Source organism: Cloeon dipterum, chromosome X (assembly GCF_949628265.1).
Source record: "Cloeon dipterum chromosome X, ieCloDipt1.1, whole genome shotgun sequence".
In the NCBI taxonomy this organism is placed as follows: Eukaryota; Metazoa; Arthropoda; class Insecta; order Ephemeroptera; family Baetidae; genus Cloeon; species Cloeon dipterum.
The window spans coordinates 16,594,870-16,617,358 of record NC_088790.1 but is presented as its reverse complement, the minus strand read 5'-3'; the positions used below and the strand labels follow the sequence as shown (position 1 = coordinate 16,617,358).

At 37.2% G+C, this 22,489-nt stretch overlaps 2 protein-coding genes across 8 annotated transcripts; one reads left to right on the top strand and one right to left on the bottom strand.

Moving 5' to 3' along the window:
* Window positions 1–566: 566 nt before the first annotated feature.
* On the top strand, window positions 567–3,252 carry LOC135946724 (sensory neuron membrane protein 1-like). The gene is made up of 9 exons (XM_065495052.1): window positions 567–718; window positions 1,086–1,246; window positions 1,304–1,454; window positions 1,546–1,839; window positions 1,896–2,107; window positions 2,199–2,374; window positions 2,626–2,741; window positions 2,794–3,062; window positions 3,127–3,252. Exons 1-9 carry the CDS (start codon window positions 599–601, stop codon window positions 3,182–3,184), a joined length of 1,557 nt encoding a protein of 518 aa, XP_065351124.1. The 5' UTR covers window positions 567–598; the 3' UTR covers window positions 3,185–3,252.
* On the bottom strand, window positions 3,206–22,406 carry cu (curled). 7 transcript variants are annotated; one of them, XM_065495061.1, is made up of 8 exons: window positions 22,269–22,406; window positions 19,519–19,767; window positions 12,443–12,545; window positions 7,260–7,549; window positions 5,812–5,933; window positions 5,550–5,756; window positions 4,673–4,969; window positions 3,206–3,980 (listed from the first exon to the last, which is right to left on the bottom strand). In XM_065495061.1, exons 3-8 carry the CDS (start codon window positions 12,514–12,516, stop codon window positions 3,777–3,779), a joined length of 1,194 nt encoding a protein of 397 aa, XP_065351133.1. In that variant the 5' UTR covers window positions 12,517–12,545; window positions 19,519–19,767; window positions 22,269–22,406; the 3' UTR covers window positions 3,206–3,776. The 7 variants fall into 7 exon arrangements, with proteins under 7 accessions (XP_065351133.1, XP_065351132.1, XP_065351136.1 ...); XM_065495060.1 differs by having other exon boundaries at window positions 12,443–12,527; XM_065495064.1 differs by lacking the exon at window positions 12,443–12,545.
* Window positions 22,407–22,489: the final 83 nt, after the last annotated feature.

Genomic DNA, 22,489 nt, shown 5'->3' with positions numbered 1-22,489 from the left:
TATGTATCAAAACGTTCAATTTTAAAAAATAATATTTAAATGCAACTTTCTTGCACCTTTGACTCTTGGGCCCAAGAAATACAAATATTTTTAGCACACTATATTGTATGCTTAAATTTAAAACAAATATATTTTTTACCAATTTTCTCGATTCAGTTGCAATCATTGCTATAAGAGATTTTAATCAAGAGTGTAACTTTGGGGGGCATTCAAACTCTTTTGGTCGGGCCATTTTTGTGATAAACGTATGCAAGAAGAGAAAGAAGATTATCTGATAGCATCCGTTTAATATACGCTCTACAATACTTCGTAAAAATTTCTACACTTGATGTAAAAAGCAGATTTTAGAAGTATATTAAACGTGAGCTTATCGAATCAGTTGCGTCGAATTATTCAGATCTCAAAATTATGCAAGTTTTTAACTATTTTTATTTGCCTACTGGTGAGAATCAACTCTAAAGAGATACTCAACAGGCATCGATTATCATCTAAGAAGCAGCAGTGGCGTGCCTGATTACCCCGTTTTCAAGTGATTAGATAAAACGGTCAAGCCGGTGTCACGGTGAGCGATGGACATAATCACCTTGGCACCGACACGATGTGCACCAAGATCGTGATTGCTGGCTCCGTGTCCGGCCTAGGGGTTATCCTAGTCGCGCTCGGCGCCGGTTTGGGATGGGGCTTGTTCCCGTCCATCATCGAAGATGAAGTCATCAAGGTTAGTTTACTTTTAGGTTTCAATTAGGTTGATTCTGTTGTTGAATATCTAAAATCGTAATCTAAAAATATAATTTTTAAGGAGGATGAAAAATTAGTTTTTTGCTGTCACAAAATCTCATTCTTTTAACATCGTCACCTTATATAAGATGTTCTAAAATAATTGATTTGATTGGCGTGATAAAAAGTACGGGGATTGATGATGATAGAGATTATTTCCGTCGTGTACCTTTTACTTATTTTATCTCAACCTTCTTAAAATACTCGATAGTGCGCTGTTTCTCGCAATCAAGCTATTGTAAGAAGCAAGCGCGAAAGTGGCTTTTAAAAGAATTACATAATTTAATAATCCATGATTTCTGCTGCAGAATATAGTCCTTACCAACACAAGCATGTCCTACGAGAATTGGCAAAAACTACCGCAGCCCATGGAATTCCAGGTGCACATCATGGAAGTGGAAAATCCGGAAGAAGTGCACTCAACCGGCGCAAAACCAAAGATGAGAGAAAAAGGCCCTTACGTGTATCTGTAATAATTTATTCGTTTTCATTTTCGACATCCGAAATGATTAATTTGCTCTCATAGTGAGTACAAAGAAAAGGAAAACATCCAATTCAGCGAAGACGGAAACATAGTCGAGTACGAGCAGAGAACATTTTTTGAATATAGTCCTGAGCTCTCGGGTCCCACTCTGAGTGAAGATGACGAAGTCTCAGTGCTCAATGCAGCTTTAATGGTACAAATGAGATTTTTTGCTGAATACATGATATCTCATCTCCTGCTTCCCCTTTATCACTATTATCTAAACATGAAAATTAAATATTTAGGGGGTGCTTTTAACTCCCGATATCGAGGACGATGGAGTGCAACTGACAGGATTGGCAGCGGGCTTCAATTTCCTTTTTGATAATCCGGAATCCGTCTTCACGAAGGTCAAGGTTCGCGACCTTTTGTTCGACGGAATTTTGATCAAGTGCCAGGGCAGCGAGGCCATTACGGCCAACATTTTTTGGAAATTTGTTTGCATCGAGATGAAAAGACAATTCGACAATGGATTATTGCCACCCGCAATCCGTTATGACGATGAGAGCAAAAACTTCTTCTACTCTTTCTTCTACCACGTGAGATCGTTCTTAATTAAAATAAGCAAAAAGGTTATATTTTTGATGGAATACAGAAAAGCAACAAAACAGACGGCCACTTTAAGGTGCTGACTGGCAAGACGGATGTGAAGAAAGTCGGGGAGATTGTCGAGTGGGAATACGAGCCGACCCTGAAGTTTTGGTCTGGGGATGAGTGCAACGCTATCAAAGGAAGCGACGCCACTATTTTTTCACCCTTTATGGACAAGGAAACTAAAATCTACGTGTTCGCTACTGATTTGTGCAGGTACGCGCGCGATTTCTCTCTGATATTAGATTTATTTTTAAATAGATACAGCAGTTGATAAGGTGAGAGTATTTGTCTTTCGCATTTCTAGGAGCATTTATCTGAGCTATGACAAAGAAATCAGCCACGAGGGCATAAGTGGCTACCGCTACGTCGTGGACGCGTTGCAGCTTGGTAACTTGTCTTCCCGGCCGGAAAATTACTGCTTCTGTCCTCCAAACGGAGCATGTCTCAAGGAGGGAGCCATGGATCTATTTCCTTGTTTCAGTAAGGCATTGGCTTGAAAACATTATCGTAGTGTAAAGTCAGGGTTATTAGATTAGAAACTGTAATTAATCGTGTCAGTTTTGAAATTGTAAGACCACATCAATCACAGGTTTTATTTTAAGAAAACTGCATCGCCCCATCACATGACTATATTTATTGATGCTGATAAAAATTCTCAGCTTTTTTAGAACTGAAATTTCCCCACTCTTTTCAAAGCTACAAAATGGATGTACTTAAATTAAAAATTTCAGATGGGCCTGTGATTCTTTCCATGCCTCACTTTTATCAAGCGCCAGACTACGAAATAATGGTTGAAAACCTCACTCCCAGCAAGGAGAAACATCAAATTTACCTCGATATCGAAACGGTGATTTAAATTTCAGAATTTAGCTCAAATTCTAATCTCGAATGAATCGCAGCTCTCTGGCGCTCCTCTTGGCGCCGGCCGAAGGGTGCAGTTTAACATGATGATCAAGAAGATACGAAACTTTGACATCACCAAAAATCTGCCTGTGGCCGTTGTCCCTCTCATCTGGGTGAACGAAGGCTTGACCCTGAACGAGGAGAACACCAACCTTTTAAAAGACGAGCTCATCAGCAAGCTCATCATCGTGGACGGCGTCCGTTGGGGGTTGATTGGAGTAGGGTGCGCTGTCTTTGTCGCTGGAGCGGCCCTCTTCTTTGTCTGGTGAGAATCACAGATTTAACAATTTTTCCATGGCTTTTTGATTGCTCATAATATCGCAATCCAGGCGAGGCTCCTTCAAGAAACCCAGCAAGAAGCAGACGAAAAGGAGGCGTTCGACATAAATGAAAATCTGAACAACGAACTGTATTGTATTATTCAAAAGAGTATATTATATATTTTACGAACAAAACCAGATAATCACATATCATTTACAGAGAAATACAATGTATAGTCATTTAAAATAGCTCTCTTGCCGAAAAATACATTTTTCATCATGTTTTTAAAGTTTTATTGCTTATGCAAATATAGAACATTCGATGACGCGGCTTTTGTACTTTTGAGACTCCAGCCCGATTACAATTTAATTTTACGGTTATATTTGGCACAAGATAACATAACATCACTTCAAATCGCAATCACAAAAATAAATATTATTTATTCTATATTTTTACGCAGTAGTTGACACAGTATGAACAGTAATTGGCATCATCAGAAAGATGCACAACAACAAACAGAAGAGATCACATCTATATAATATAAAAATAATTACTTTTGTGTCTTTAAACATGTCAATTATCAGAAAAGAATAGAGAAACCAATGCAGTCATTCCAAAAACAAAAAGGATACATAACAAAAAATCGATTGAAATCTTTCCAATCGATTGATCAGGTCTTTTTAAACTTTTGACAAATCTCGACAAGAAAATCTAATAACTACAAGCTCATTCCCCGTTGCTCCCTGAAACTGAGGTCACACACTAACGAGAAGTGGTCTGAAGGGTAGATAAATGATGGTATCCTTCCGAGACCAATCTCCTCACCCGTCGGGAAGTCGAGAACTGCGTCAACGGCAAATTCTCTTTGCGAAAAGAAGACATAGTCTATCGTGTGGCACACCTCACCTTCACTCTCACGTACCTGAAATTAAAATAAGATAATTTAGAATAGAGTTTAGGACGCAGAGAGCATTCAAATTAGGTTTGTGGTGGTTTCCCCTATTAATATGACATAAAAATTGATACTTTTCATTATATTACATCTATTCTTATTGTTGCTGAGAGTAATCGTATCTGAGAGACGATTAATCATGAGAGACAGCAAAGAAATCAAAATCTTCTGCGTGCTTGAGCTAAGGGGTCGGAGGGCACTAATGAAACTGCGCGCCACAAGTACACACATTAATCCAGACTTAATGTTTGTGTTACGATACTTATGTACTTTATTAATCTATAGAAACTAGAAATTAAAAAAAATTAATCTGCACAGAAATTAATGGGATATATAGAATTTTAAAAATCTTACAAATTAACTCGCAAAAAAATCCGATTGTGCCTTGAAAAACGATTATACTTATTGAAAGATACATTAAAAAAATAAAAATTTAAATGTACTCGAAATTTCTAGAGAAGGAATTCTCAAGCAACAGAAAACATCGTGAGAAATCATAATTGTATAAAAAAAATATAAACTTTCAGAATACGTCCCAGCAACAAAAGTTGAAAAATAATAATTGCGAGTAAATTCAAATTTATTTTGATTGTTCAATGGGATTGAGTGGGCAGTGATAGTTTAATAGTAATAATAATATTTTAATCTTGATAAATCCATACCTTCCAAGTAGTGTACGGAGGTTCCTGTCCGCCGTGTGCATTCGCGTAGGCACTGCCCAGTCCAGAAGAATGCGTCATGATGCTTTTGTAGACGGGTTCGATGGGCTCGGCATTGAAGTCCCCGCACAGCACCAACGGCCTATCCTGCCGCCGCTCCTCGACAAAGCGCAGCAGGTCCTTGCCCTGCTCCTCCCTCAGGGTGGACAGCAGGGCGCCGTTGCGCGCCTTCAGGTGCGTCGTTGCCACGCATACTTCGCGCCCGGTCTCTTTTATGCGAAGATTGACCAAAAGCGCCACCTGATTGTGAGATGTAAAGAAATTTATTACATTTTTTGTTAAATAAAAATAAAAATGGCATTTTATTGCTCTTGAAAAGCTAAGTAAATGGCGTAAATGGTTAAATTTAGGTTGGTATAAAATCACCTCATGGTTTGAAATTTCTCCTTTAATACAAACAGTGAATGATAGAAAGCTTCAATCAGTATTTTTTAAACGCAATATGCGTGCAACACCAAATCTGACATTTATCTGTTGTTACTAATTTTTGCTGCCTCTCTCAAAGTCAATTTTCTTTTAATTTTTAAATGATAGATTGCTTATTTTAATTAGTTTTTTTAAAATCATATTGATTAGTATTTAACTATTGTAGCACTCATTGACCGCATATCAGACATTCAACTTGCTACAACATTTTTTTAAAAATTGATATAGTTTAAAATCGGTTTTATTTTTCAAAATAAAACGAGAGATGAATATTAATAACGTTCGGCTTTCTATAAAAAATATAATTGAGCTAGAGATTCCTGCACGACAACAGGCAAAATTGTTTGTTAAAATCAATAAGGTCAGACTTTTTAAATGAGGAAATGATAATCACCTGATTGCTTTGGACACTCCAGACTTCCAAAACGCGGCTCTCGCTGTTCAGTAAGTCGAATTTGTCCGTTCTGTAGAAGATGGCGCAGCCGTCAGGGCCGTTGTTGCCCTGGATGTAGAGGCAAGGCGAGTCCGGCTTTGGGAAGAACATGCCCGTGTAGCCCTGAGTGGCGAGGGCGCCGCTCAGGAATTTGAAATGGTCCACTTCCTGCAATTTGTAAATCAAGTAAGACGCGCGCCCGAGGAGCCTTCAGTGCACGTACCTGCAGGCAAATGATGTCAGGGCAATACTCGATGATTTCCTCGACAATTTGGTAGCGCCTAGCGGACCACTGCAGGGCCTCGTCGGGGCAGCAGGCGAAGTTGTCGTTCATTTCTCCCAAAGCTGCCGACACGAACAAGTAGTATCACGAATTAATTTCAAATTATGTTTAATGGGGATTAAGTTGCAGGGTCTTTCCTGATTGTAAGCAAAAGATTTAAAATTCATCATTGAATTGCAATTCAGCACTTTTCCGGCTTCCCTATGATGAAAAATACAAGAACAATGCCAAAAATTCCTATCAGATTATTGTTTTTTTTCTTGTTTTAACCACATTACTCTCAACCCTTGAAAATATTCTGGCAAGTATGATATCACTTGAGTTTCGGGTGACTAAGCGCAGGAAAGGCATAGCTCGTTACAATTAATAACTACTGCAATTTCCTTTTCAAAATGATGTGGAAATTTGTGTTTGCGGATTTGCTAAATGTAGCAGGCATTAGAGACAAGATAAGATTAAATATGCTTTGGAAGCATGGAAAATCGTGTTGCTAACAATAAACCAAAGCACGTACGTGCGCATTGTTTAAAATTTAATATTTTGCCATTTGAAACATGAGCTGCCCATCCTTCAAAATAAATATCTCACAATCCAGGGAAATTGCTTCCATCTGAACTGATTTACACAGGATAAGCTAGACAATAGCAAATAAAATTTTTGATTATTGCACTCTTCTATCAGCCGCTAGTTTAGACCGTTTTTACTTGGAAATTTAGAACAAATATTTAAAAAACAAAAAGATGTCATTTTTTAGTATTTTTAGTTTTTTTTTACAACAGAAAACACTTATCTTGACTTAAATATGGTCTTTAAATTTTGTTTAAATAAATTTTAAACCAACAACAGACCAATTCGAGAAATTATCAAATCTGGAAAGCCCATTAAGGGAAATTTTTTTCAGTCATATTAAGTAACCACATTGACAAAAAATTTATGATCGTTTTAATCTAGCTTATCAGCGTGCAACTTCTATCTCAACTCCCGCAAACAAAGAATTTTAAAATTATAGCCCTTGCATATTCCAACAGTAAGAGATCATCGTCTGGCTATATAGATTTATTTTGAATTTGTATAAAATGCTGTACTTTAATATTCGTATTATTTTAACGAACTGTTTTGTTCGACAGTAATAAATTAAATGTTAAACTATTAAAATTATGATACACAATATATCATGAATTTTGAATTTCTTAACGTTGCGAATTCTAAAAAATATGAGACAGATCGTTAATATTTAAATATTTCATTCTTGAACATTTAAGTTATATTACTAAGTAATATCCTAACTTTGCTAACTAACAGCGCTTGGAACCATGGCAACGCATATGCGTGCGTGAAAAGCCGTTTAATCACATTAATATTTTTCGGGGGGGGGGGGGGGAACTCACCCTGCGAGAGTACGTTCCACTGGAGCACCCTGATGTGGTGCGGGCTGGCGGCGGCCTCTCCGCACCGCTTGCTGACCACGTTCCAGCGGAGCAGGCGCACGCCGTCCTGGAGGCCGCGGCTGGCCGCCCCCGAGGCGCACGGCCGGAAGGCTCGCTTGACGGGCAAGTGGCGCTGCTCGCGACGGCACCTCTCGAGCAACTGGTCGCGCGACAGCCGCTCCGGGAAGTGCACCTCGCTGTCCTGCAGGTCCTGGTTCAGGATCTTGGGCGCCGACGTGAAGCTGCCCATCCTGCAAGCCGAGTCAGCCAGGTCAGCGCTCAACAACATACGTAATCAAGAGAATCCAAGGTGCTCGCGCGCCGCCAGCTGATCGAGCTGTGAACCAGCATCGTGCCCGTCACCGCGCGCACCGCTCGCGAAAGAGGCGGCGGCGGCGGTGGAGTCGTCGTCGGTCGCGCTCCCACCCAGAACAAAAAGAGGCTAGCTCGCCGCCACTAGCGTGATCTCGATTATGGATAGAAATATAAATATTTTGTGATACTTTTATCGGTGGCGCATATATCCGCGTTGCTTTAGGAAGTCAATTTTGATCCCTTTTAATAAATTAATTTCGCTCTTATATTTAGAGTTGAAACAGAAAGAAAATTTTGGCCAGTTTATGAAAGGACAGGAAATTAACTAGGATTAAGAATAAATTAAATTATTCAGTCCATGGCTAGTCGTTACAAAATTATACCGAACCAAAACACAAAAGTCTATTTTTCTCAAATTGAGTTAAGGAAACTTAACCCCTAACCGACGCATTTTTCAGACATCTAAAATTTTTAAAAATAAAACTTAATTCGAATTTATCCCCAATTATTAGAGAAGGTGCATTCACATCGCATAAGTGCAAGTAAATTCAAATTTATTCAAGTTTTTTCAAATAAAAAAAATTAGTAGTTTTTTCATCAAACATAGTATAGTTTAGATTTTTTTTCACTTTCGGACTTTACCAGAAACAAATTTATGAATGCTACAAAAATTACATCTCCGTTGAATGCAAAAAGAAATAAGAAATTTATCTTGAGAAAAATAAGGGGACGTTTCATTTTATGCGTGTATTTGAAAATAGTAGGAAAGTTTTTCTTTTTTTATTTATGTTAAAATTGTCCTTTCTCTCAATTTGTACTCAAGTACTTTTACCGAGGCAATATATAGAGCAATTACCATGTATTACAGTTATAAAATAAATAGGAAGTGAATATAAAACATTTATTGCCACGTTGTTTGTACTTGATTCTTGGAAATGTCCTTTTTCCGTGAAAGTTCATCTTAAAAAAGTTGATTGCAATGACGTTCATAAAAAACGACAAAAAAGTCTTTGCGGTCAGAATCACCCACGGGAAATTTCTCCTCTGCAGCTAACTGGCAGTGAATTCACTACTGGGTTTTGTGCTCGGTGCTCGCCCTCACTCTCGGCCGCGGAAGAGGCTCGGTTTCCGCGAATGTCGGCCAAGTTTTCAGCGAAATAAATCTATTAATCACGCAGGCTAACCACGCAGATATTCAAAACAACCACAGAACGGTAGAAAGAAGTTAACTCATTTTTCTAATCTATTTTTGTTGTAGTTGACTAGATAAAAAATTGAGTTTATTGTGGATCAGTAGGGCAACGACCGTATCTCGTAACAATCAACAAAAATATAATCAATTGATAATTAAAATAAAATTTAATATTGTGAGAAAGTTACACCTTTTATGTTTTGTTAGGATGCATTAATCTTTCTCGTCCATCCATAAAAACATTTTTAGCAATTAGCTATACTTTGTGATAGTTTGAATTTCCTTATTAAAAACCCAATTTGAATTTTTGCTTTAAAATTACATAAAAATGATAAGGAACACACGCTGATACAGTCAAATTATAAAAAATTATTAAAAATAACTGAGATGATTTTGTATTTATAATGTTTACAAAAACGTCGATGCACGATCCTTGAGAAAATTGTGATTTTCTTAGTCGCTAAAGAGCATAAATGTTTTAATATTCATGGTGACATATTCCTGTTTGTAAAACCACAAGTAACCTGTGCGACCTCAGCGAAGAGCAGAAAATATTATGGATACTCGACCTCGCTAAAACTTCCTGGCACGCTCCGGAATTAACGCACGACAAACAAAACATGATTGCGGGACCACCCTGGTGCGCCAACGAAGGATTAACTGATTAGAACTGCACGGCAAACAATACTGCCTTTCTGCGTCAGGTTGTGAGTGATAAAAAAATTTTAATTGCGTCAACAGCTCGCGGCATGCGTTCCGTTTGAGCATAGATTCAAAGTCAAAGTTGGTTCTTCCGTTCGTTCGTTTGCACGTGTGCCGTTTCCCCACCTCGCACAACATACACATAGTCACGCTGCGTGCATCTTTACGGTCTTTTCGTCTGGCTTCTCGTGTTACACTTTCAATTGCGCAATAATTCGCCTTTGTCACCGGTGTCTTGTTCATTTTTGCATAATGTGAACACGAGCACAATTAGATAAATAAATCTAGGAGCTAATGCCTGCTTTTGCAAGGCGACAGATTCTCTTATTTCCAGAGCTCGCGTGCGTCTAAAAATAATGCGCTGCGCCGGTGCAACATGCATTCGAGTGAAATAGGGAGCAGAGATGCTGTAATCCCCTTTCAGAGGGTTGATCCCGCCGAGACGCAGAGAGGAAATGCGACGTTCCAATTGTGTTGACACACGTGCCCTCGAAATCGATTTCCGAGCGAGAAAACTGACGCGACAATCCCAGGGAAATGCATTAAATATTTCTATTGACGTCAAAAATTCAGATTTCTCGCTAATCTTTATTTGAATCCAAAATCCGTTTACTGATAGGTAAAATTGTTTGTGACAGTGTTTTAGCATAGGCCTAGTTTGGCTCGGCTATCTTTTGATTGCCGACGTTTTAGCGACCTGATTGCTTTTTCAAGTGCCTTATTTTCACTCTTTTTTACGTACATTTTGATGTATAATATGGTGAAAGAGGAATAAATAAATAAATAAAACGTCCCCAGGGTCTAGCCGGGGACATGAAAATAAAAAATTATTAATTTGATTTTACAATGGCGAACAACAATAAATCGAAGGTTAAAAATGGATGCTTATCCATGTTCTTGTATAAGAAAAAAATATCTCACATTCTTGTATTGCAAATGCAGCAGCTGTTTCGGCAGTACTGAACTTCCAAAACAAAAATTGTACGACAGTATTAGCTGCGATTGTTGCAAACATCTGTTTGCACTCGTCTCTGATTGTGAACGCAAACAAAAAGAAAAGAGCCAACGAGTAACAAAATCATGACAAACTCACAACTCGAATCTCTCTTTTTGGAATTAAAAAGTACTGCTGATGAGGCCTGCGGGGCCAAAAAAGCCGGTGTGAAGTACGAGAATGTGTGATGTTTTTTTTATCACAATTATTTCAATTTTTAGCCACCCCTTACTATGGGAGAAGCCATTGAAATATCAATTTTGTAAATTAATTTTCCCCTATATTTTTAATTTATAGTTTTTAAGAGATATTTCATAATTCATGAACGTTAAAATCTGAAAGCAACAACACATTTGTTGTGTGATGGAACTGCCCGGTAAAGCTTTTTCTCAGATAGATAGTTGGTCAACTTATCATCTTCCTAAAATAATGGTTCCAAACATGCCTGTCGCAGCGCTATCCTAAAAAGCATTTCAAAATTTGTTGCCACATGTAGGGCATTCAAATTAAAGAAAAAGCAAATAGCTTTAGGAATCTGGGATTTTTTAAAATTTGTATTCGCAGAGTCCATTGAGGGTTTTTTTTAATTTCGTCACACGAGACTAGAAAATAATAGATTTGCGGACAGAAATAGTTTTCCGAGTTTAGTTGGTCTAATAATGGTACAATTTTTTTAGTCCGTTAGAGCTGCGATTTGTCATTTATAAAAATTTCTTTAAGGAATTTCCGGCATGGAAGTGTACATAAATATTGTGTGCTTCAAAATAAAAATACGTAAAAATAAGTACGTGTAGCATTCAGATTTCGCATATTTCCCGAATTCCGAGATGTTTCATTGTATGCGAGTCAAAATCGAGCTTAATTTCGCCTGGAAATGTGTCAGTTGAAATTTAATTTTGTGTATATATGATTGAGGAATTGTTTATTAAGGAAAAATTGTTTGAGAATCAAATGCAGGAAAAAGCTGACAATGAGCTGATAACGTAAGTAGAAGTTTCTTATTTACTTTAAGTAATAATTTCTAAAGTCATAATATACATAAAATATATTGAAACGCAAAATAATGAAGAAGCACTCATTGGTTTCAATTTAATTAAATTTCAACTTAATAACCATGGAGCATTACTTCAGAAAATTGCTTGTTCACAGGGTTAAATATTTCATGCTAGGTTTGTAAATTGTAAATATTTCAAAATTTAGCTAAATTTCAAAGATCTGAAACAAACTTGTGGGGTTTCCCATTATTTAATTATAATCTCATTTTTTAACTGATTTACACAAACTAATGAAGTAAAAGGCCTTAATCCACGAGCAAATGGCAATTTCAAAATAAAAATTTCAGGTTTTATTTTGGATGTTGAAATAAAGAATAAACTGCTGCTTATTCTGCTGGCTCCTTTTGATAACAGCAGGGATTATACAAACTGAATTGTTTGTGCTCAAAAGTTGTGGAGAAACTCACCAATATAATTGAATTATAAATTTTTCTTTAAATGTGCACTGATATTACCTGGATAGAATGATACGCTTGTGCAGCTTGTATTTCTCCATGGTCTGGCGTCAGTTGTTGGCCGCGTCAACGCACGAGTTGCTCTGCACTGGCAGCAAAAGCAAACCGAGATTTCCGAGTGCCGCACAGACAATGGCTGTGACAGTGAGTGCGGCTGCGACGGAGGCACACACACAGGTATATGGTCACGGAGGCGCTTCAGCCCGCTTTTAAGACAAGTGTGGCGCGTGCTGCGCAAAAGTTTTTTGCCTGGCTCTTTTCAATTTGTGCGCCCATTGACGGACGGAACGAAGGTGAAACCCCGGCGCGTCGCGAGAACACGAAAAGGACACAGCCGCGGGGCCACGCCCTCGGTGCCGCGTCCGAATTTGCGTTTGAAAGCGGCGCGATCGAACGCCGAGATAGGTTTGTGTTCAACCAAGTTCGCTTACCTGTTGAGGGGTCGCGGCCGCATCTGGAGCACCAGCGTCCTGAGCACCAGTCGCGTGTACGCCCCCGTCAACATTACTCTGGTGCCTTTAACACACCACCACACTGCAATTTAATTAACACGCCTGCCACTACACTTCATTAATTTGGCAATCGCAGTAGATCATTTTTTTATCTACGTCTCGAACAAATTTATTTTAATTCTGCCGATATTTTTTCTTTTGCTCTGCCTAATTGCCAAATTAACCAAATTAAGAATTTCAAAAGCATTTTCGCACGATTAACCATTGGTGAAATTAACTTAAAAGGCGCTTTTTCAGTAGCTCTTATGACACTGTAGATTCTATAGGATGTGTATTGAAAACGTTAAATAATTTATCTTGCGTAACAGCAAAAAAAAACATGAAAATACAAATTTCTGTTACTTTAAAAGTAATAAAAAAATGAGAATTATGTAAGATTGGAAAAATTATTTTATCTAAGAGCTAATCTGTTTTGTACATTAAAATTTCCAAAATAAGTACATACACAATTTTTATCATTTATATTCTGAAAGATAATTTACGCAAACGGTAATTTTTGTTCAATTATTTTAACATTTTCTATATGACATTTATAATGTAATGTGTTAAATAAATAATTTTTATTGCATTTTGCTTTTTTGATATATTGATATGTTTGATTTTCAACCAAAAATTTAAAAACGATTGCAAAAATGCGAAAAATAGACTTAATTTTCAGCATTTTTTCGGTCTAATATTTACAAGAGGTCCATTTCGATCGAATTTTGTTATCGAATTTTGAGAAATTTAATATTCTAGAAAATCCAAACCACATCATTTATGGCTGTTTGTTTCTCTTAGTTTTTCTCGTCCTCTGGCTATATCGGCTGTCAATTAGGATAAACCCTTTGTTTTTCTCCTCTCTCGATATACAGGAAGTTTGCGATTGTTTTTCGGCCCTGTTCCGTGAAAGGTAAAGGAGAACCACTTTACTCCTTGTTTTTCGGCGGTTTTGTGTCTGAGTGAGAGGCAACTCCAAATTAGGAGACTGCATCATTAATTAATTACAGCAGCATGGAATCACGAATTGGTCACATGGTGGAATAATAAATATACAGATACCTTTTTGCGTCTTATATTTGAAAGCCGCAACAATTATTATATATATTTATCTCCTACCTAATAAAAGTGACCTCGTAAAAATTTACAAAACAAAAGATCAGGGAGAAGAGACTTTTTATTGCGAATTTAAATATAAAATGCTTTAGCAAAGCTAATGTTCCATTACACCTATTTTACGGGAATTTATGGAATGATGTATAGACCGAGTGTAAGAATGAGGAGAAAATTTCTAAATTGGACTTAAGAAACTTTTTATTAATATGTTAGGTCAGGGGCTGAAAATTTTAATAAATTGTGCAGAGATATGAATAGCAAATCAGTGCAACAAATGTAGCATATCATTTTTACTAAAAAATCTCGAATTTTGTCAATTTCTTAAAGAGATAGTTATCCTATGTTCACAAATTTACAGAAAAAACACTGGTAAAAATACCCCTTTGAAAAAATAAACATTTTGGAGTTATTTATTTTTCCAGCTTAACTAATAAATTAAATCAAAGGTAATGTGGTACGATTTTCAAATATAAATAAAACCTTGAGAAAACTAAAAATTAGCATAATGTAGATGGCACTTTAGAAGCATTTTATATGGTTTAGGGAGTTTTATACGATTTTAAGTTTGGTTCAAATGGCTTCAAGTGTATAATTCGACTCATTTGATGGTCTCGCAACGATTGCAAGCTCAGGAAAAGTCAATCGTCTGAATTTTACAGTTCTACAATTCCCTGTTGAGTTCTTACTTTACAAGAATTGTCTTTTCTCCTGATGAATTTTTAATCTTCCACACATTTATCTGTTAAAAAATTAAATTTGCAAGCGCTGGGTAGACGCCGAGTCGGAGTTGATATAATTGCTTCTCGCTTTGAAACGCGCAACAGGCAAGAAGAGCGTCGATCGGCAAGGATCGCGGATGGATCTATTTTTACCTGACGAGATAAAGCAGCAGTTGCTTGGGTGGCACGAACTTCGGGGAAGGCGCCTCAGGGGCGGGCTGCTCGACCAGGCAGTGGTAGCGTCGTTTGGAGGCGGGCGAGATGACGGCCCCCGACGCGAGCCGCTCGGCCAGGGCGAGCGCCTCCTTTAGTTGGGCCATCTAGTCGCGCACGATGCGGCCCACAAGCAGACAGAAGAGGCCCAGGCAGGGCCCCGTGTGCGTCGTCAGGATCAGCAGTAGACGCAGCACCAGCAACACTTTCATTTTAGGCCACAGCCGATTTTATCGTTCGGTGCGATTTTTATCCAATTTAAAAAGCAAATTCAGACCAGTTGAGCGCGAGCAAATAAATTACTGCCCGACACACACGTGCTCACTTTGCAGGCTAATTTGCATATGTATGAACGACAGTGGCGGGGAGAATGAAAGGGTGCCTTGCCAGCGGAATAATTAATTTTCTTTCGAATTTAAATGCGAAAATATTTGGTACCTTCTTGGGTGGTATGAAATCCGATAAAAATGCACCGAAACGGCGGTGAACGCGACGGCGAGAGAACTGCACGCGGTCCGTTCGCGGGTCTGAAGTGCACTGGTCGGGTCAGGTCGGATGCCCTTGTCCATATATATGGGGGAAGGGTCGATGGCGTTTTTCACCTCTTCGGCAGGCTCACTTTTACATAATCACGGCCGTAACCTTGTCGGCAGTGGCGGCCACACACACAGCAGGTAGCACACACGCACTCAGTCCGCCGTCCAGGTGCCAATAGTCGCGAAACACACGCTGCCTCGGCTCCCATCTCACGGGCAGATGATAATTAAAGCGAGCGGACGCGCCTGACAATGAGTCTCATTGGCAGCTCGAGGGACGATTTTATTTGGCTCAGTGTGATAAACAAATATTTCCGCCAATTGGATCCAACACTTCCTCAGTCATGCATTTCCTAAAATTTTTTTGCATCTCATAAAATGTAAAGAGAATGACAATATTCTTTTTAAAACTAAAGAATCTGTTTTTTGTATGAGTTTCATAATTTTTTATAAGTAGAGTGGTGACGAGGTTAAAAGTTCCATTATATATTGAAGCGTTCAACTTCAATTTAAAATATCATATATATGCGCCACATTTATTTAAAATTTGACCGCTAAAAATTTACGACGCACTTGGAAATTTCCCATCATGATTGTGTGATTATCCAAATGCGTCGCTTGATAATGTGGCTCTCATAAATGCTTTTCCTGCTAGTCATTTGTGCATGCGCCCTTTAATAGTTTTAATTACTTCGGGGCCATGCACAACGAGCGGAAAATGTAAGCTCGAAATTCTCGTTCGTCAGATCCTGCTCGCTTATTTTGTCAATAGTGCGGTCAAGGCAAAAGGAATTTTAAAAGGAAACGCAGTGCATTCTGGCGGGTTGCACAAAAATATCTCAAAGTTAAAAAAGATTTTAACAAATACGCCTAATTTGTGATGCCGCAGTGATGCAGATATTTTTCAATTTTAATTTTAATTTACATTTTTTTTTGTAAATTAAAAAGGACATAAAATTCGCAGCTCTAATTTTAGAGACGCGACGAGAGCCTTCAATTTAAGAACTCTCACTCTCTGATCGTCAGAGAAATACGTGGCAACTCCACAGATGTCGCTTGCGAACGGGCCGATAAGTTTAGCATAACGCCACTTGCGGCAAAAAGCTTTGATACTTTTTGCGGTGCAAAAAAGGTGATCGTTTCAAAATGCTTTTAAATAAATGTTTCCTTTCTTGTCTATGAATCATTCACAGGCGATCATCCCCTACGATTATTCAGAAATGAACGACTTTCATCTCTATAAATACATTTTTTGTTGAAGTTTTTTTACATTGCATCTGCAGTGCCTACTAAACTTGCATGGATTTATTTTATGCTTCAAAGTGAAGCACCGCGAGCACAAACACAAGGGGACGACCGTGACACCATTCATCTCATTCACCATCGCCGACCGGACACAAGAGATATAAATCTGCTCTAAAGCAAGCGGGGCATTCAATTTATTTCCATCTCTCCTTTCCACAGGAACAAACTGCATTTAATTTCATGGCTTCGCGGCCGCTCTTTGAGAGTAATTTTTTTATCCTTTCTTAACAAAGAAGAAACTTAAAATTAATTGCGAGAAAATGTTTGATGAGGAAGAATGAAATTTTATTGATGAAAATTGGATGAAAACAGTTTTTTTATTTACCAATGAGGACAGCTTATTTGGGTCAAATATGTTTCAATGAATACTATCAATTCTTATAAATTATTCTTTGACCTGCCCTAATCTTTACGCTGATTTTTTTCTTTTCTGAGAAACTCATCTCTTTACTCCGTGTTTGCAAGTTAACAAAAATTTGCAATATTTGGTTTAGAACCTTTAGCAGCATCCGCTGGAATTGTAACTGTTCTCTTAGAGTCAGAATTTGTAATTTAATCAGACGACTATTAGCAATCACGGTTTGAATCCTTTCATATCGTTGTGAGGATAAAAAAAGCTAAATGACCTTGACAAGGTTTACTTTTGATTCTAACGTGGCCCACTTGGAAGAAGGGGGAGTTCAAATGATCGGGTCAACCACTCTGTAATTTGCAGTGACCCAAGCTGACGGATAATAGAAGAGACGCGTTTATGTTTTATTCCCATCGCAGTTTAAGATTTTTTGATAAATTGTCACGTTTATAAACGCGAGTTCGAGTGCTGCCAACTGCCGACCTCTCGTAATTAAATCTTCTGAACTGCGGAGTAAATTGAGCTATATTCTCCAAGAGTACGGGAATGAACTTCGGATTTCGAACCCGGTGTCTTTCTTATCAGCCGGAGCAGAGGGAGCGGATTTGGCAGCCAACTTGGCACGCGGCAATATTATTGTTGCTCGCGGCCAAAACATCAAAAGTGGCGGCTGCCCAAATCTAAATATGGATTGAAAGTCACCGTCGGGCTAATCTTGTGCTAAACTGTGGAATTTTCGCACAGTTGCACAATAAAAAAATAATCTCCTGGGACTAAATTAATATTCGCAGCATTTTTTATTCAAAAAATTAATTCTTAGTTTCTTTAAAAAAAAATCCTATTTTTGACGTATTTCCTACAGTTATAAATCTGTTTTTCAGCCGGAAAACAATCGCAAATAATTTTGTTTTCATTCCACACGGAGGACAAAATCAAAACTGTTGGAAAATTGAGAAACACACACAGCCTTAAATAAATTGCATGATCTGGCAATGCGTTTTGACGTGCTTCCAAAACACAATCTGCACACACATGTTTGTGCGGACGCTTTCATCCCTCGCACGCGACGGACAAAATTAGGTCGTGTGCAATTAGCGCCAAGAATGAAGGGAAAGCGCCCATCAAGGATAATAAAATGATATTCGTTAATTTCACCATTGGTAAAAAGCGCGCGTTAGACCAATAACTTAATCAATCTAGTTGTGCATTGCCGCGGTGGCAAACAAGCGGTTCACTGACTCTCCTTGAGACCGATTTTAATTCGCGGCAGCCTCGCTGGCAATCATCAACTCTGTCGCTTAATACGGCTAGCAAACAATAAACAATGCTGACAATAAGAGAGATATAGGACTCCACTTGATTTTTGTAACTTAACGTAGTGTGTGCCTCTTACGCTTATTTGTAAAATATTTTCCAAAAGAAAATAGAGTTTTTCTTAACAAACCTAATATAATCAATTACAATGGAAAGCATTTAGGAGGCAAACAATAAACTCTGGTAACAATGAGAGATAAAATTTATCTCTCATTGTTACCAGAGTTTATTATTATCCATTAGGTATTATCCATTAGGTATTATTATCCATAGGTATTATCCCATTTAATGGGATAATACCTATGTTTGAAAGAGGAAACATTAAAATAATAGTAATTTGCGAAACTTTTATCTGTAAATATTTTCAAATTCAAATCAGATATTTCAAAAAGAAAATAATCTGGAGAATTTCTAATTCAAATATATCGACCCAGTTCCAACTTATGAAATAACATGTATTATTTTTGTTTGCCCTTTCTCACTTTCATTCCTTCGACATTGTCATTTTATGTGTTATAATTTACTAATAGAGAATAAACAAATGAATAATTTCTTATTCATGAGCAACGAATAATGAGCATTTTTGTCATGCATGCTCTTTTAAAAATAAAACAATTGTATCAAAAATTAATTGAAATAAGGCAATTTTTTGGTACAAATTAAGGTAGGCGGACGAGAAGGTTTAAATTTTGAGATTAATTACAAAATAAGCGAATTAAAAAACTGGATTTAAAAAACGGCTCAATTAAATGGGATAAATATATTGTATACTTTAAGAATTTTTACAAAAGCATTAAGTGGGTCAATTGCCATTAATTTAACTTCAACTCTACTCGTCAGCACAGTTTTTGCGTAATTTTTCCATTATCAATCTAGAAACTTTTCCTTGGAAATTCAATTAAAACTCAAACTTATATGTTTTAGGTAACTAAAAATCAATATTTACGCCTTATTTTAATTTCGAAATTTCTTCTTAAGTTGGAATCGTTTCTGTTAAGTCTACACGAATTAAATTTTATTTTATGAAAACATTTCGCTCCAGCAGGTTGCTGGGAGAGTTTATTCAAGTCTTATAAAATTTTTAATTTTTATAATTTAACTAAACGATTTTAGATTGATTTGTTATATTTAAATCAAGCTATTTGTGATTATTCTAATTGGAGTGAATAATTCATCAACTACCAATTAAATCTCTCTCATTGTCAGTATTTTATTTCTAGCTGCGTTTAGCTTCGCAGAACAGCTTTCCAGCAGCAGGAAAGTGCCTCTCGGTAAATAAAATCGTAAATCAAGGTTTTTACAGCCACTGTTCGTCTTGAACAAACGTTATAGCGTCAATTAATCCACATTATTTGAGTCAATGAACTGCTCGTTAGCGCGCGGTGTGGACACTGGTAGCTAGCTATCTTTTGCGAGAGGTGCAAGGTGAAATTATTGCAGGTTCTTCAACTGTCTTCTTACCTTGGATCTTGCAAACGAGGCCTCCTATGTTGGCTGCCGAGGGTTCAGGTCTGCGTTGATTCGCACACGAAGCTGGCTGCCCGCTCTCGTTGGACGACTCACTCACTCGCTCGCTCTATCTCACACCGCGCGGCTCGCTCATTTTCGGTTGCTGCGGTGCTGATCAGCTGACTCGGTCGACGCTCGTTGCTGGCTTTCTGCTTGCTCTCTGTTCGCTCCAATGCAGTAGGACTGACCTTGCCGATGCACCTGTGCGCAACAAAACACAATGTTTCAATGTCAATGTTTCAGGAAGTTTGCTGGTCGAACTGGTAACTGTTAATAGGAAACAGAATTTTTTTACTCGCCCAGCACTAAATTTAATATGATATTATTTCTTAACTACATATCGGATCCACTTGAGATATTTTTTATATTAAATCTTCTGTTTCGTGTTAAGTTATTTTTAAAATTTAGGAAAGTTTTTAACCAATTAAGTTTGATTTATAATAAAAGCCCCAAGGTTCAATATTATTTTAGTAATTTCATTTGAAAAAATAATGATGACCATTAATTACATTATTTTTTAGACAAATATTTTAATTTCAAGCAGCCATTTGCTTTTATGAGTCATTGTATCGTTAAAAATATTACTCTCAAGCATAGCAAACATAATACAATTCTGAAAGATTTAAAATCTCGATCAAGAAATCACAAAGTTAAAATTATATTACTAAATATTATCATTTTGTACAAAAGCACGTGTAAAATACTTTTATACGGTGTGGGTGGATTCTAATTCAAGCTCTTTCCTAGACAATATGTTTACTGCTGTTTGTTGCTACGCGAGCTGATCAGCCAGAATGCAATTTTCGACCGCTTAACTATAATTATAGATCAAGAAGCTACTGTTTCTAAAATTGGCGGAATGGCCCTTGACCTAAATGTGAATTTTTAGACACAGTCAAAAGTTCCTAATTCGCTTTTTAGAGCAACAAAAATAACAAAAATTTTAATTAATTTCAATCGTTTTTTAGCAGAGAAGCAATAAGCAAATTCATTCTTGATCTGACCAAAATAAAAAATTTTAAATGTGAAAGATTGTGAAAGCAGAGAAGCACAGAGAAGAATATACAGAAAGGTTGGTGGTCAAAGCAATTTTTGCGACTGAAACTTCCAACAATAGGCCAAACAAGCTATGTGCTGTAAAATAGTAGGAATAAAAATACAATCCTTGTCGTGGAGGGGGAGAATTTACTCAAAGGATCACATACCGGGGGATTTACGAATAAAAAGAGCTTATTAGGTGATAGAACTCCTTATGACTCGGTTAGCACGCTATTTTGTTGAATAAGTGCATTTTTTAAAATAATTTTTACAGTCAAAATAACAATCTAATAATGAAAATATTTTATAAATAAAATTCATAATAATCATAAACAGGGCTCCATTTGGAGCAGAAAAATGTCGAGGAAAATAAAATTTAAACATTCAAACAAGAGGAAAAATTCGACTGTTCAATCAGCAGAAATGCCTTCCTCGAAAGGAAAATCCTTCAAGTCAATAAGTTTATAATTATGTGTTAATTACTTGCTAAAAAATACTACCGCATTCTAAGATTAGGATATTTAGACAAACCTTAAGAATTGCTAATAGAGTTTAATTTTTGATATGCGGGCCTTTTTGACGCAGTTTTTCCTTTTACGCTTTTGACCGTGACAAGAGCGTTTAAGTCGCTATATATTATTCGTCTTACTGAACTTACACAACTGTAGTTTCGTAATCTGAATAAGTGAAGAAATTTCTAAGCCAGAACTCAAGCAGAAAATGATCAACAATATAGCATTTTTGCAGTAAGTCATGTATCTATCGATATGTTAAATCTGCGAGAAACTAACCACGTGATTGCAATAAAGTGCGTGGATGAGTCAATGCTCCTAAGAAGCACTGGATTAAACGTATTTGTTTACACAATTATCCATAATACGCAGTAGAAAATGAATTACAAAGTCTTGTGCACAACAAAATAATAAAAATTCATGATTTTTACCAAACCAAATTAACAAAAAGTCTTATTTCCTTTGAGGAGAACGAAGGGAATTAAAGACCTATTTATTTGGAGACCGAAATAATATGGTGTTGTTTAGCGATTAAATTTAATTCTGAATGTATGTAATGCTCCTCCTACGACATCAGATGAAACAGTAAGTATAATTTAATTTCAGTATATAACTATAGGCTTACTCTCTATATATTTATTTACTATATAACAACTGTTTTTATATTAGTAAAAAAACTAAAGAATATTTAAAAAAAGGATATCATTACAAACACATTTAAAAATCTTTTATTTAAATGGTTATAAATTAAAAATTAAATAATAATAATTTAAAAACAATTTATAATTGAATAAAAAAACGCACAATCGTTTTTTAGCTAGTATAAATGTAAATAATTAATTAAAAATTAAATAGCTAATACATATAATTTTGGCCCATATTATATGTTAGTAAAGAGATCTTTAATATCTTTATTGTCCTGCACTCTTTTCTTTTGAAAATTTTGCCCCCCAATGAAAGTGAAACCCTAAAGAGTTTAAGTTAAGTCACCGTCCCAAACGCTGAGCAACAAACTACACGTTGAGTCTGATGACCCAACTCAATTAACACCACAATCCATCGAAGCAACCAGAGATGGTTAGTGGGTCAGTGCGAAAAGCCGAGGAGCAAGATCAGAATACACAGCCACCATTGGGACAGTGTCCGGCTCACCTGAGTCCCGCTGTCCGGCCACGTGCGGCGTCCCGTCCAAGGGAGTGTCCGTCCGTTGTGCGAGTGTGATAGCAAGAAAGCCGGCTGGCGAATCCCGCCGTTGATGTGCACGTGATCGGCGAGTGTTGCCAGCGTGGGCCATCCGCGGAGCAGACACCGAACTAACAACCATGCGCGTCTCGCGCTCGCAGCCCGCCCAGCACCAGACTAAGGTTATTGCA